General features: G+C 42.0%; 1 protein-coding gene across 1 annotated transcript in view; it reads left to right on the forward strand.

The window, feature by feature from the left end:
* Positions 1-14553, forward strand: part of LOC122817033 (trichohyalin-like) — a 1834860-nt gene that overhangs the window by 1679413 nt on the left and 140894 nt on the right. Inside the window, exon 17 of the mRNA XM_044090165.1 lies at positions 13391-13586. Coding sequence (XP_043946100.1) covers positions 13391-13586 — 196 coding nt within the window. The remainder of the gene's footprint in view (positions 1-13390; positions 13587-14553) is intronic.

Raw genomic sequence — 14553 nt, forward strand, 5'->3', positions numbered from 1 at the left:
ACCTTGACCTCATTACCACAATCAACAGAACCTGCTAAAGGGACAGGTTCATAACCCAGAGACTGCCCATGCTCTGGAATAGACTTCCCATACATGTCAAGCAGAGCACCACACTGGCTCTCTTCAAGAGAAATCTTGAGTGGATGGGAAATAGAAAGTTCACCCTGGGGATCACTCCAGTGGCTGTACTTGATAGAGGCAGTGGGAACTAAGGTCGGGTGGCACGATGCCAGGGCACTTCTATGGGCTAGGTTTGTAAAGGCTCCAGGGCCATTAGCCTAGTACACACTTGTGAACTTGTGCTCCTTTGGATGATGATGATCTTTTTGGTGGTGCTGCCGCTGAACTTTTCAAGTCTCTCCAGGATAATGGTGAAGCTTTGCAGGAGCTGAAGCATATTTTTGTTTCTCCTATTCCTAAGTTTCAGAGAAATTACCCCTCCAGATCTGCTTTTGTTCACAGGCAGTCTTACCCTTCACCCAAGGGTTCTAGACATGTGCCTCCTGCTAAGTCTACTCAACCCCCTACTTCCCAGAATCCTGCTTTTCAGGATGAGCCAGGTTCCATTTGACAGTTTGCTTCCCTTTCCCTCAACCAGGTTCCCTTATTTCTCCATCTTTCCCTGTTTGTTCTAAATTGGTTAAAGATTACAACAGACACTTTCATTCTGCCATTATCTACCAGGGATGTTTGCTGGTTTAGAAATCCCTTCCTCCCTTTTCGTGCATCTTTCAACCTCCTCAGGAATAACTTCTTCTTTTCCCAGAGGTCCATTCCCTTTTGATCCAAGGCACCATTCAAACTGTGCTTCCTGCCCAGGTAGGGAAGGGTTTTTATTCCAGAATGTTTTTGATTCCTTTAAAGAAGGGTACTTGAAGAACAGTTCTGGACCCTTTCCCATGTCAGCACCTTTCTCAAGTTTCCTTCCTTTCAGATGTTGTGTCTCCAGACTATTTTTCCCTTCTTTTCTTTTTTCCCTTTTCTCTACTCCAGCCTTTCGGGTCTCTGTTGACCTCAAGGATGCCTGCCCTTCATATCCCCATCCAATCCCTTTTCAGAAATGTTTATGTTTCTGTTTCTTCTTTGCATTTTCAGTTCTCTGCTTTGCCCTCTCTGCTGCCCCAAAGGTATTCACCAGATGTCTTGCTCCTGTCATTGCTTTTTGCAGGATGAAAGTTCAGATCTTTGTCTCGACAGTCTGCTCATTCAAGTTTCTTCCCTCATTGCTCTGCTTCAGGATCTCCAGTTTACTATTTCCCTGTTGCAGAGTGTGGGATTCACAATAAACATCCAGAAATCAACTCTCACCCCTTCTCGTGATCATATTTTCCTTGGTTGCAGGCTTCAGACTATCCCCATCCTGGCATCTGTGTCTGCCTCGAGGCCATGTCTCTTATTGCTTTTTTCCAGTATCTTCTTCCTCTGGCTTCTGTCACGGTCAGGGATGTTCTCAGGTTTATGGCTTCCCCCTATTTCCCTGCTCCCTCTGGCCACACTGCACATAAGAAAGCTACTGTGGTACCTCAAGTCAGTGTGGCTCCAATATTGCCAGCCCTGGACTTCCCAGTCCACTTCCTTCCTTCCTTCCTTGTCTCAGGCTCGAGCTTCAGTGGTGGATTCATTAGTTATCTGTTAAACAGGTACTTCCTTTCCAGGCTCCAGTTCGACTCAAAAGCTCTTTACAGGTACCTCAGACAGGGGTGAGGGAGCCTCCTTCAGCTCTGTCAAGATTCAGGGTCTGTAGCCTCTTCGTCAGAAGTTGGACCCCATCAATATAAAGGAGGTGAGGGCTCTGCTTCTAGCTTTTCAGGCTTTTCATTCCCTCTTTCATCCCAGGCCTCACAAATTTTTCACAGACAGCACCACAGTGATGTGATATGTCAGCAGGCAAAGGGGTACCAGGTTCTGTCTGCTTTGCAGACTAGCTCTTCAGGTGTGGGATCTAGCTATCCAGTATCAAGTGATTCTTCAGGCTGTTTACATTCCCTCTGAGCACAATGTAGTGGCAGACTGTTTGAGCAGGTCCAGCACACAAGCTCACGAGTGGATACTTCGCAGAGAATGTGCTCCTGGACATTGTCCATTGGTGGGGTATTCCTCTTTTTCTCATCCCTCTGAGCAGAAAACTTCTATTCTGCTCTAGAGGGCCAAGTTTACATTCCCTCTGAGCACAATGTAGTGGCAGACTGTTTGAGCAGGTCCAGCACACAAGCTCACGAGTGGATACTTCGCAGAGAATGTGCTCCTGGACATTGTCCATTGGTGGGGTATTCCTCTTTTTGTCATCCCTCTGAGCAGAAAACTTCTATTCTGCTCTAGAGGGCCAAGTCCTCTGGATTGGAAAGTGAATGCCCTCTCTTTTCCTTGGAAGGGGATGTTTCTGTGTATGCCTTCCATCCCCTTCCTGCGCTGACACGAGTCTTGCATAAGATCAGGCAGGACTTTCCCAAAATCTTGCTAGTGACTCCCTTTTGACTCAGACAGCATTGATTCCCCCTTCTTTCTCACTTGGTCAAGGGTAATCACCACAAGTTACCTCACCAGGTGTATCTTCTCACACAAGGTACGGGGTCTCTTATCTATCCTCACTTGTCAACTCTTCAGCTGACACTCCGGGTGATAGGGTTTTGATCCCTTTTAGGCACCTGTTTTCTGAGGATGTGCTTCATGTCCTGCATGAGGCCAGGAAACCCACTACCAGGAAATCATATATGTCCAAATGGAAGTAATTTTCTGTCTGCTGCCTCTCTTGCAATCATGATCTCGTATCTGTAGAGGATCCTCTGCTTCTGTGTTATTAATGTGATCTGCTCCATGCTGGCTTAGCATATTCTTCAATGAAAGTTCATACTCAGCAACTTCTGCTTGTTTGCTTGGGACAACTCCTCAGGCCTCAGGACTTGAGGTCAAGCAATTTCTTAAAGGCGTCTTTCCTTTCAAGCCCTCCAGGAAGGCATTTCCGCCTTCCTAGGACCTCAGTTTTGTACTTGAAAAATTGACATAGGTTCCTTTAGAGCCTGCTTCTTCAGCTTTCTTTTGGGCCTCACTTCAGCTAAGAGAGTGTCTGAATGTTAGGCTGTCATGGCTGTTCCTCCTTTCTTAGTTTTTCACAAAGGGTATCTGTCTGTACTCATGCTTATGGTTATGTCCAAGTTGGTCAGTGAGTTGTCCCTTAATCAGTCTATTCATCTTCTTCCTGTTTTCCTTCTCTGCTGTCTTCCAATGAGAAGGTTCTTCACACCTTGGATTTGCATGGACAGCTTGGATATTATTTGGATAAAACTAAAGTTATCTGCATATCTGAGCATCTGTTTGTTTCCTTTCATCCCAGGTGTTATTCTTTTCATGATATATTTCTTTCCTGTTAAGTACAGGCTTATTCTACAACGCCTCTTGCCTCCTCTGGTTTCTTTTTCAATGAGCCGAATAACAGCCCCATCCTTGAGGCTGCTACTTGGTGCTCTGTTCATAAGCATTACAAGTTGGATGTTATTTCCAGGGCCAGAGTTGGCTTTGCCAGGGCTATCATGCATGTGTTTCTGGAGAGCTCTTCTCTGGTGTCTACCTCCCAGCTTCATCTTGGGCTTTTGCACTCTCCCTTAGGTTATGAGTAATGCAGCAGTGATATAGAAAGACATAGTACAGTTGTGTAATACCTTACCTTAAAAGTTGATGTCCTCCTCTTCACTGATGCAGTATTCGCTCACTCCCTCCTGCCCCCTCTGCTCTAGACTATTCTTTCTTGCCCTCCTGGCCAAGGTGCTCTTTTCCTTTTTCTCCTTCTGGATGCAGGGACATTCTTTTACTCCTGGTGCCTTTCTAGGTGTCTGTGTCTGTAAATACTAAAGGCTTTTGGTATACTAACTGGACAATGACCACTCCTTGGCAGGAGATCCCTTACATTATGAATGGTGTATCAATAAAGAGAAGGACATCTACTGTTATAAGATTTTACACAACCGTTCTTTCAGTATGGTAGTCAGACTGCTGTATTTCATCAGTTCCCTGTTCATTGTTTACATCTTCTACATGTGTTCATGTGACATGTCAGCAGGTCCTTCTATGCCTGCAGTATCAGCTGGATGTGAACTTCAAGTAATACCAGTTTTTGTCTTGGTGTACCTTTACTAACTCTGATTACAGCTGTATGCTGTACCATTTTTTTCTCTTCACAAATTTAATGGATTGAACCCCCCCCCTTTTGTTTTTTTGTTTGTTTGTTTAAGACTTGAGGGTACACGGTTATTCATAGGTTCATAGGTAGGTACTAGGCTATTGGCCCTAGGGCCTATATAAGCCTAGCCAAAAAAGGTACCCTGGCTTTTGCCACCCAAGCAAATTATTTTCCTGTGCTCCTGTCGAGCAGAGCCACAGAGGTGATCCCTGGTGTGAATTTCTTATTTCCCATCCAATCATCAAGATTTTTTTGAAGTGTGCTAATGAGGTGCTTTGTTAGATATAGATAGGTAGTTTGTTCCAGAGTATGGGAAGTCTCTGGGACAGGAATCTATCCCTTCAGCTTGTTGTGTTTATTGTAGTGACATGGTTTAGGTCCCTAGAGCGTGTAGCTCGGAGGGGTTGGGATTTCTTTAAGAGCAGCATGTCCAACAGCTGTGGTTTTGACATAGCTTTGTATGTTAGGCAGAGATCGCCTCTGAGTAGGAGATATGAGATGGAGTAAAACTGGAGTTTTTTGAGGCGGTCTGCGTAAGCCATCTGTTTGAGGCTGGTAATACTCTTAGTGAGGTATTTCTGCGGCCTTTCCAGTTGTTGTAGATGTCTTGTGAGGTACATACCAAAAGGGGCATTGTACTCAATAATGGGTCTAATGAGTGACAAGTAGAGGGGAACAATGACCTCTTTTTTCCTGGATGAGAAACCTTTTGTGATGAGGTGTGCACGTAGAAGGATTTCCTGACTACTGTGGCGATGTGATTATCAAAGGAGAGACATCTGTCCACCTGTGTCCCAAGGTCTCTTATCACACTTTCAGTGTTAAGTAGACTACCACCTATGTGGTAGCTGATGGGTACAGAGTTTTTATCAAAGGGGATGACAATGCACTTTTTGGCATTGAGCTTGAGGCCATGGCTTTGACACCAGGCATCTGTCTCCATGAGGCCCTTTTGTAGGATTTATTTAATAAATAAATGATTAATAATTTTTTATTTATATTTATTTCAGGCGATGTTTGATGCACAACATTCTATTATTATGAATTACTTACAGTTCACTGGACGCATAGAATAAGCATTCCCAGTGGTCTAAACCAATCAAAGTACACATTATATTAATACAGATTCTTTGCTATAATGAAATGAATTTTTGTATTAAACTACGCTATTTCACATTTTTTAATACTTTTTACCGTCTCCTATAGTATCTAACATTAGTTGTTGAATGTAAGTAATGATTGGTTTGTTCCGACAACAATTATGTTCACCAGGATTTACTTTATGATGAGCAATTCATAAAGTTAATTATTTTAACTTTTATGTTATATCTTTCAGCAACTCTGAGCACGAAGACTTGTGCCTGTTTTATGTATTCAATAACACACATTATGCATTTTAATCAAAATGTACCTTGATTAGATTGTGAATTGAATTGTTATATTTATTTTTCATTACATGGAATAACATCTGCAAGTTTTTTGCTTTTAAAAATATGATTCGAAGCACGTAGCACTTTAAATAGAACTGTTTAATTTTAAAAGCCATTAATGGCTCCTTAATTGTTTGATTTTTAATTGATGGTGTGATATAAGCACACCGGTTATGCTTGTGGTTCATCTTGAAAAAGCCTGTCATAGTACGGGTGAAAGCGCTTGATTTATACTGTTTTCTGTTCGTGCAGTTCGTTTATTCTGTATTACAATAAAGAAATCTTTTCATTGAACGTAGAAGATTTTTTGGAATCCCATTGTGAAGAGTTAATTGGATCGTATCAGTGCACTTGCTTTTCTTTCCTTGGCTTTTTGGACCCTTTTGTAGGATGTCCACATCGTTAGGAGTTTCAATTATGGCTCCTAGTTTGCAGTCCTCTGCGAAATTCATTAGCCAAAGACCTTCTGTGTTAGCCTGCACTTCAGAAAAGTAGATACCAAACAAGAGAGGACCCAGGACTGAACCCTGTGGTACTCCACTTGTCACTGGTCAGAAGTCGGATTTGGAATCTTCTACTTTCACAGTGTGGCTTCTGTCAGTGAGCCAATTGGCAACCCATCTTTTGATGTAGGGATTTATACCTAGTTTAGTGAGTTTATCTATAATTCCAGAGTGGGAGATGGTGTCAAAAGCCTTGGCGAGATCTAGATAGGCTGTGTGAACCACCTTACCCTCGTCTACGGCTTTAGTGACTGCTTCAAACTAGTCTATCAAGTTTAGGAGACATGATCTGCCTTTTACAAACCCGAACTGGGTGGGGTCCAGAGTTTGGAGATTACCAATGTCTTTGTGTATAAGGTCCATGATGATACATTCCATGGCCTTGCAGACCAGGCTCTTTAGGCTAATGAGGCGGTAGTTCCCAGGGTCCGTGGTGACACTCCCCCTTTGTGGAGTGGGATAACCGTTGCTGTGCGGCATTCAGTGGGCACAAAGCCTGAGGTGAGGCTATGATTGAACATGGCACTTAGGTGGGGTGCCAGTTCTTTCTGCAGTTCGTGTAGAATGCAGCCTGGGATGTTGTCAGGTCCCATGGATGCTGTGTTTTTGGCCTTTGAGAGTGTGGTTTTTACCTGTGCAGCCGTGATTACAGGAACTTTGCATTCTTCTGGTATAGAGATGGGCCCTTTAGGGGGTGAGAGGGGGGGTAAAGTCAACACTGAGCTTATCTGCCAGGATGTTGGCAATAGTAGTTGGTTCTGTATATTTAGTGCCATTGTGCTGTAACTCAGAGCAGATTTGAGTGTTGCCATTGAGATTCTTGACATAGCTATAGGATGCATTGTGGTTGTCTTTAGAATCAGTGGCGATTTTGTTTTTGTAACTAGCTTTGGAGGATTTTATGAGGGATCTCAGCTTCTTACTGAGGCTGACCAAGGGAGTTCCTCCAATCATGGGATTTTATTCTTTTTTGCTGCAGTTTCTTTCTTCTGTTGTAGAGTTTGTTTATGGCAGGGGACCACCAGATTGGCTTCCTTTTTTTTGGAGAATAGCATCTTGGTTCTGTTAGGGATAGCATGATCCATGCACTCATGTAAGTGCTTATAAAGTGCATTTGTGTAGGATTCAGCAATCGTACCTCTATTGTCCGTCTGCATGGGTGTCATGAAGTTTGCCACTTCTTAAGAAGCATGAAGTTGACTTTGGAGAAATTCTTTACGGTGGTTTCCCTAATTGGGGGGGGGGGGGGTAGGATGTGGATGTCTAGGGTGATTAGCTTGTGGTCGGATCTGGCCAACAAAGAATTGACCTCTGGTATGGAACACCGGTTTTCCATGTTGGTAATGACTAGGTCTAGGATATTGCTGCCTCTGGTGGAGTTATGGATAAGCTGATACAAGGCATTGGAATTTATGAATTCCAGAAAACGTTGACCAACAAAGTTGGTATATGAGTAGTTTTCCCAGTTAATAGTGGGGTAGTTGAAATCGCCCATTATTAGGGTGTTGGGTTGTACCATAATATTTTCCAGTGTATCAAGAAATGAGGAGTGGGAATCCTGGGGCATGGTGGGGGATCTGTAGCAAGTTAGAATTTGGATTGCAATCTTGCCCAGAGTTAGTTGCACTTGGATAATCTCGGATGCATTATGCAGAGCAACTAGCCTGGAGTTGTGGATATCCTTAATGAATATGGACACTCCTCTGCCTTTAGTGTTTCGGTCCAGGTTAGGTGGCCGAAAGGTGTGGTTTGAATTATAGCCTGGTAATGCAGGGGTGCTCTCTGGAGCCTTGAACCAGGTCTCTGTCACTGCACAGATGTCGATGTTCTCCATTTTAAGGAGTGCCTCGAGTGAGTGCATTTTGAGGTTTAGACTTCTAGCTTTGAGTAGTATTACCCTCAGATTTTGCTTGCTTGTACCTGTTAAGGTGGTGAATTTGTCATTTGAACCTTGCCTAAACAGGCACTATAGGGATTGCAAGAGCCTTAGCCAGTATCTGGAATCCCAAGGGCGACAGGTGCAGGCCATCTCTGGCAAGCATTGTGGTCTTGTTGATCATGTCATCCCAGGCAGACAGATACTGGATCCCCTTAGAATGACGCCAGAAGATTAGCCAATTGTTGAAGTCTTTTATTTTGTCCTTGTACTGTGGTATCATTCTGGGTGATGGCAGGATGCTGCTTAGGGCTAGGGTCATACCTGCCTGGGCTACAAGATCAGAGAGCTCCTCCATGCCTCTTTTCATGTAGTCGAGGGAGGTGCGTCTCAGGTCATTAACACCAACATGTACAATGACAGAGTCATACTTGTACTTGTTGTGGAGTGACCTGAGTGTGTGAGTTATGTGGCGGATCCTGGCACCCGACAGGCAGCTGACAGTAACTTTATCCTTGTTTAGCCTGGTGAGTGGAACATCAGTGTGCCTGACTATAGAGTCACCTATGACTAGAGTGTTGGGTACATTGTTATGCCTTATGGGCTGTGGTTGAGTGGCAGACTGAGTTTGTGGGCTTTGTGTCATTTGGGTTGTGTTGGGGGGGTGGAGGTTACTTGCGTTTCTGCCTTGGAGGTCTCTGTTGCTTGAGCAGATTTTTATTGAGAGCCTCCGCGAATGTAGGTGTGTGTTTCATGTTGCTCTGTGTGTGTGCTGGTGGTGTAGGTTTTGAGGGACTATTTGATGAGTGTGGTGTGGTGCAAGTGTTTACCTTCTCCTCTTGACTGTCTAGTCCATTCTTGGGTGAAGAGAGCTTTGCTTCCAGTTTGGCTATATAAGTGCATCTGTCACAGGCTGTAGTGTTGGGTGGTAGGAGGAGAGGGTTGTCTGTGTACATGAGGCAATTGGTGCATTGACCCAAGATGCCCAGATTCATCAGGTAGACGAGAGAAACACCGGGAGCTGGCCGTTAGACATGCCTGGATAGGTACTTATTTATTAAGTACTAAAAACTGTTTTCCTCTAGAGAAGTGAGGAAAGTTGAGTGCTGTAGTAATTTGTAGCTTATTTAGTGCTTACAACGAATTCTGAACAACTGCTGAGCTCAAAGAAACAGATTTTAGTGCTAAAATTAAAAAAATGGCTCGTTCTAAGGGAAAATTTGAAGAGCAGACGGCGCCGAGAATAGTTTAACCCTAGCTAAGCAGCGATGCATAAAGTGTATTTTTTTCATATATACACAACAGTAGCAAATGAGCAAACTGATTTAAACAAATTAACCAATAAGGAGCTAAAAACTGAGCCCCGTTCCAGCAGTCTTCGATCAAAGGAGTTCTAACTGCATACTCCAACCACTAGGGTGCAGGGGAACCTTCTCCAAAAAAAGATGGTCTGAATTAGTGCTCAAGTTATACAAATAAAGCTAGATTCAGTAGGTCTGAATTTAGTCTATGCTACAGCAAACAAGGCGTACTAATTTCAGAAAGAAGCAGTTCAAATAAGCAGGCACAGCCTTTAACCAGAAACTCCCAGCTCAGAAAGGCAGAATCTACCCTCTCCTCCCACAAGAGTGCAGACCACAGCTTCTTAATGTAAAATAGCTGTCCCAAAGCCCAAGTACTTAAACCAGAACTAATACACTTTTAGAATAACAGACACTAAGCCTTCAATCAGCAATTCCCAACTTAGAAGGATGTAAGCTACCTGTCCTGCCACAACAGTGCAGACCACAAACCTTCTTAATGTAAAACAACTGGTCTGAAGCCCAAGTGCTTCAACCAAAGGCTTAGAATAACAGTTACAATTTAATCAGACTACTAACAAGCAGTAATAAATGCAGCAGAATAAATGCAATTAAGTACTTTTAAGAACAAGTAGCAAAAGCAAAATAAAGTAGGAAGAAACACAAATACAGTAAAAGCAGATGAATAAAGTGTAATTTTTTATATAACAATAGAAAATGAGCAAACTGATTTAAATAAATTACCCAATTAACTAGTAAAAAAGCTCAAACTGAGCTCTGTTCCGGCAGTCTTCAGTCAGACAGGTTCTAACTGCACACTCCTGTCACTAGGGTGCAAGGGAACCTTCTCCAAAAGAGATGGTCTGGATTAGTGCTCAAGTTATACAAACAAAACTGGCACTTTTGCTGCTTCCCTCCATTGGCACCAGATTTTTCTTCATTTCTTATTGACTTTAGAATTCTCATATCATCTGCATCTCTATTTTCTGAGTTCTTTGGTTTTATTTTTAAGTGTCTCATCTGGTCATTATGATTTTTATTGCTGTATTGGTCTTCTGTTTCCATCTTGGTATTATGAAGCCTGGAATGATGCACTGTTACACAGATGATGTCATGGTCACAACTCCATCCTGGTCTGTAACAACTCTGTCCTTTTATTTCCACAGTCAGCCCTTTTGTAGTATATCTTATATCTTTTTTATACCCTTTATTTGTAGTCCAGAGTTGTTTCTGTATTGTTTTCTGAATTCTTTCTAAACATTCAACCTCAGCAAATGCTCTTCTAGGTAATTTTGAAATACGTTCTCCAGCTTCTGTGTTTCATACAGGCCTTTCAAGAGCAGGCAACATATCAGTCAGAACAGAAAAGGGACATTTGGGTTCTGACCATATTCATGCTGATGAGGGCTGTAGCTGTAGACATTCCTAGTACTAATTGCGGTTAGACACCAGTCTATTGACAATTCAGTTATTACTCACTTTTACTTTAAACATTATTTCTGTTAATTGTCGATTGTGTTTGAGTCCATTGCTGCATGCTTTATATGCTTTTGTGGTAATATCTTCAGTATTGAAGTTCTCTGTTACATCTGCAGTTATATCCTCATTGAATTCTATACCATTGTTCCTGCATAACTTTGGAGGTAGACCATGCTTGCTTGTCCAGAATACATTTGTTTACAATTTCTGATGACACTAATTGCATTCGTGCTACATATTGCTTTAAAATGTATAAAATAGTCCATGGCCCGAAGATACAAGGTCCAAGTCTATATAAGTCTACAATAATCCTGTCATTGTGTTGAGGCTAGAGGCATGCCAACAGTAAGTTTAGGCTTAGGTCTGCTATACCTCAGACAAACTTCCTAAGTGTCAGCAGTCTGTTTCAAGAGAGAAATACATTGACTCATTGTTTCCTAACTGTAAAGCAGTTTGGACATGTTTCTATGGCTAGACTACACAAACCAAAGATGCAATTATTTTTTTAAACTTTCCATTTCTCCTCTCTGGTTAAATTTGCTTGGAACTCTGAGGACTTGATTCTCACTTTTCCACCTCACTCTGATTCATTCTGATTTTCTCCACAAATAGTACATGCACCCCTGAAACCAGCTCTTTGGCAAGTAAAGTTGTATTGAATTCATCTGTATCTTTATTTTTTCATCCAGTATTTTATTTGTTCACCTCTGTTTGAAGTTTTAGCCCAGTGACAGGTGCTCTGACATAGAGCGCATTTGGCTGTCCTGCTATACTGTATCTAGTGAGTTTGTGTCTGGTAATGGCAGTTTCACTGAGCTCTGTTGTCTCCCTCACTTTCTACTTTATTTCTGCTCTGTGAAAAACACTGTGTCCTCTCTTATTTTAATGCCCATTGCACTGCCTGATGTCTTTTCTCCAAAAATTCATTTTAGAGCTCACTTCATTGAAGCAAAAGTAAATACTGCATGCACTTTTGCATTTAGGCATGCACTGTGTAACAGCTTACAAACAGGTCTGGAAACACCAAATTATATATATATATATATATATATCTGTGTGTGTGTGTGTGTGTGTGTGTATGTATGTATGTATGTATGTATATGTTGCTGCTGCATTTGTGCTCAAAATCAGCTGTGTAGTCAGCCGCCATTGGCCAAAAGTAAAAGCGTGCCAGAAAGCTACAACACTGGTTCAAGACTGTCACAAAGTAGTTGGAAAATGCATTAAAATAAGTCTCCTGCAGGAAAGATAATGCTGAAAATACTAAACAAATTCAGTTGCTGCAGACATTTATTGCTTGGGAGAGGAGCATATGGTGAAACGCACCTTAAATGTTAGAGTTGCAGTCCAGCAACCCAAAGATGAAAGACTTGGTAGAGAGTGACAGTTACAAGTGGAGGAGGATACCTTATGCAGCCTACCCATCGTTTGCCAAAGCACCGACAAAAACTTAGTTTTTGGTGTTACAAGGTCTGTGCATGTGAGAGAAAGACTGCGACAGTTGTTATTTTTGCTTGACAGGGCTTGATCTTTTTTTGAAGTTCAGTAATCTCAGAGTGAGACTACCTTAAAAAGCAATCATGTGGTAGGAGGGGAATTGCCACCCCCCAAACACATATATTCATGCATGCAGACACAGAAAACTTTTTTTTTCTTTTTACACGTCTTTGTGAATTGAGCTATTTAGTTGCATACATTATAAGAATGTGGACTCGTGATGTAATTTTTGAGCTGCTGTGAGTAAGTTAGTATGATGCAGGGTTCTGTGATTGGAATATGTGCAGTACCCTCATGCAACTGTAGATTTTCATGCTACAGTCTGGAAGTAGCATCATAGTAGTAATACTTATGCCTAAGCATTTTTGGACTTGGGCTGTGGTGGTGCAGCGGTTAGCATTGTCGCCTCACAGCAAGAGGTTCTCCCGTTCAATTCTCGGCTGGATCACCTTCTGTGTGGAGTCTACATGTCCTCCCCACGGTCAAATGACGTCTAAAGACATGCAGGTAGGTGTGTGTGTGTGAATGGGTGTGCCTTCTTTGAAGGTTGGGCATCGGGCTGGCAACTTGGCACCATAAAAATCATCTGCCAATCACTAACGGACCGGAGTTCCGCTGTGGCGACCCCTAAGCCGAAAGACATACTACTATTTGCTTGAATAGTGTGTGACATTTAATTCCATCTTGATCAATAGTATTTTGCTTTTAAATATGATGGATAGATGTTCTTCTGTTCTTATGTTGCAGTATTCATAACCTATAAAGCCTGCCATATCTGCAGGTCAGGCTGCTAGATTATGCTTTTTTTATTTTTTTATTTTTTTTTTATAGCTTTTCCACCCTGCTCTAGTGCTACAGTCTTGCTGTGTTTGCTTCTGTAGAATATAGAGATGATGTTGAGTATCAAAACTCAGCAGCACCTAACTTCCTAACTTTGTCCTTTGTTCTTCATACTCCCTTCATTGACTTGCCCACTAGTTTTGTTGATTGTGTAAAGTGGGCCACCTCCTCCAATGATGTGCTTTAGCATGTTTACATGTTCCATCATTAGCTAAAGTATTTTGTTTAAAGGTGCACTTTAGAAGATAAACATTTTTATTAATATTCTGCCTAAACTGCCATTGTCCTAGGTCAGCGGTCAAGTATGAAGTACTGGTATGACAAAGAATGGCTGAATCACGGCCACATGCATGGGTTATCATTCCTAGAAGAGAACTATTCACACATGAATGCTAGGAAGATTGTCGCCACACACCAGCTGCTTGGAGATGTCCAGAGGGTTATGGAAGTACTGCATGGTCTCCAGCTGAAGATGAACATTTTGCAGTAAGTGAACTATTTTTTATTTTTACTTTGATAAGTAGATGAATTGGACCACTAAAGTCTTTCATCATCCAGAGCCTTGTTAAGGAAAAATAGAAAGGAACAACTAACATGTAAAACAAATGACAACAGTAGAACATGTGTATATAATACTGTTGAACAAAATCAAAGTGTTTGGGACACCAGGAAAAACATCACATGCATGGACCTGCAGAAGCCCATTCAACAAACCTGCAGTCATTTTGCAACTAAAGTGGTTGTACAAAGGCAGGAGTAGTTGGACATTTTGTCAGGCTGTTTGAGATAGCAGATGTTGCTTCCTTTTGGAAAAGTGTTGATAATGTAGTTACAGTAAAGTGTTGATAACATAATTACAGTATCAAGTAAAACATGGCTTATTTTGATTCTTAGATTAGTTGATTTGGATTCCCTTATGGTATTTGCAGTTTTAATTGCACATACGTCCTGAAATTACACTAACATAGTGGAGGAATACATCAGTTTAGTTTCACTCCTAGCCATGGAGGTAGTTTATAGGTTCATACTAGACTGTCAGCCACCAGGGTCTTTAGAAGCCTAGCCATGCAGTCCAACCCAATTTTGTCCTAGAGTCCCTTGGGCACTTGTATGGTGGGGCATGTTAGTAAAGAGGTAGGTAAGGGTTATATGTTGGGGGGAGGTATGTTAGTTGGAATTAATTTACTTGCTGTCAACCTCTGTCCATCAGAGACATTGGGGCCAGGCTAGGGGTGAATTTGTGATTTCACATCCAATGATCAAGGTTTCTTTTGAACAGGGTCGGGAATGAACTCTGCTTTACATAGATGGAGAACTTATTCCATAGCGCAGGGATTCTTTTAGACACATACCAGTCCCACCAGCAGGATTTGTTTATGTTGCAGACAAAGTTCTGGTCCTCGGATCTAATAATGTTCTTTGTGTTTCACTGTTGCAGTCATCACACTTGGGT

This window comes from Protopterus annectens, chromosome 12.part0, assembly GCF_019279795.1.
Source record: "Protopterus annectens isolate FY-2018-M chromosome 12.part0, PAN1.0, whole genome shotgun sequence".
Lineage (NCBI taxonomy): Eukaryota > Metazoa > Chordata > Ceratodontiformes > Protopteridae > Protopterus > Protopterus annectens.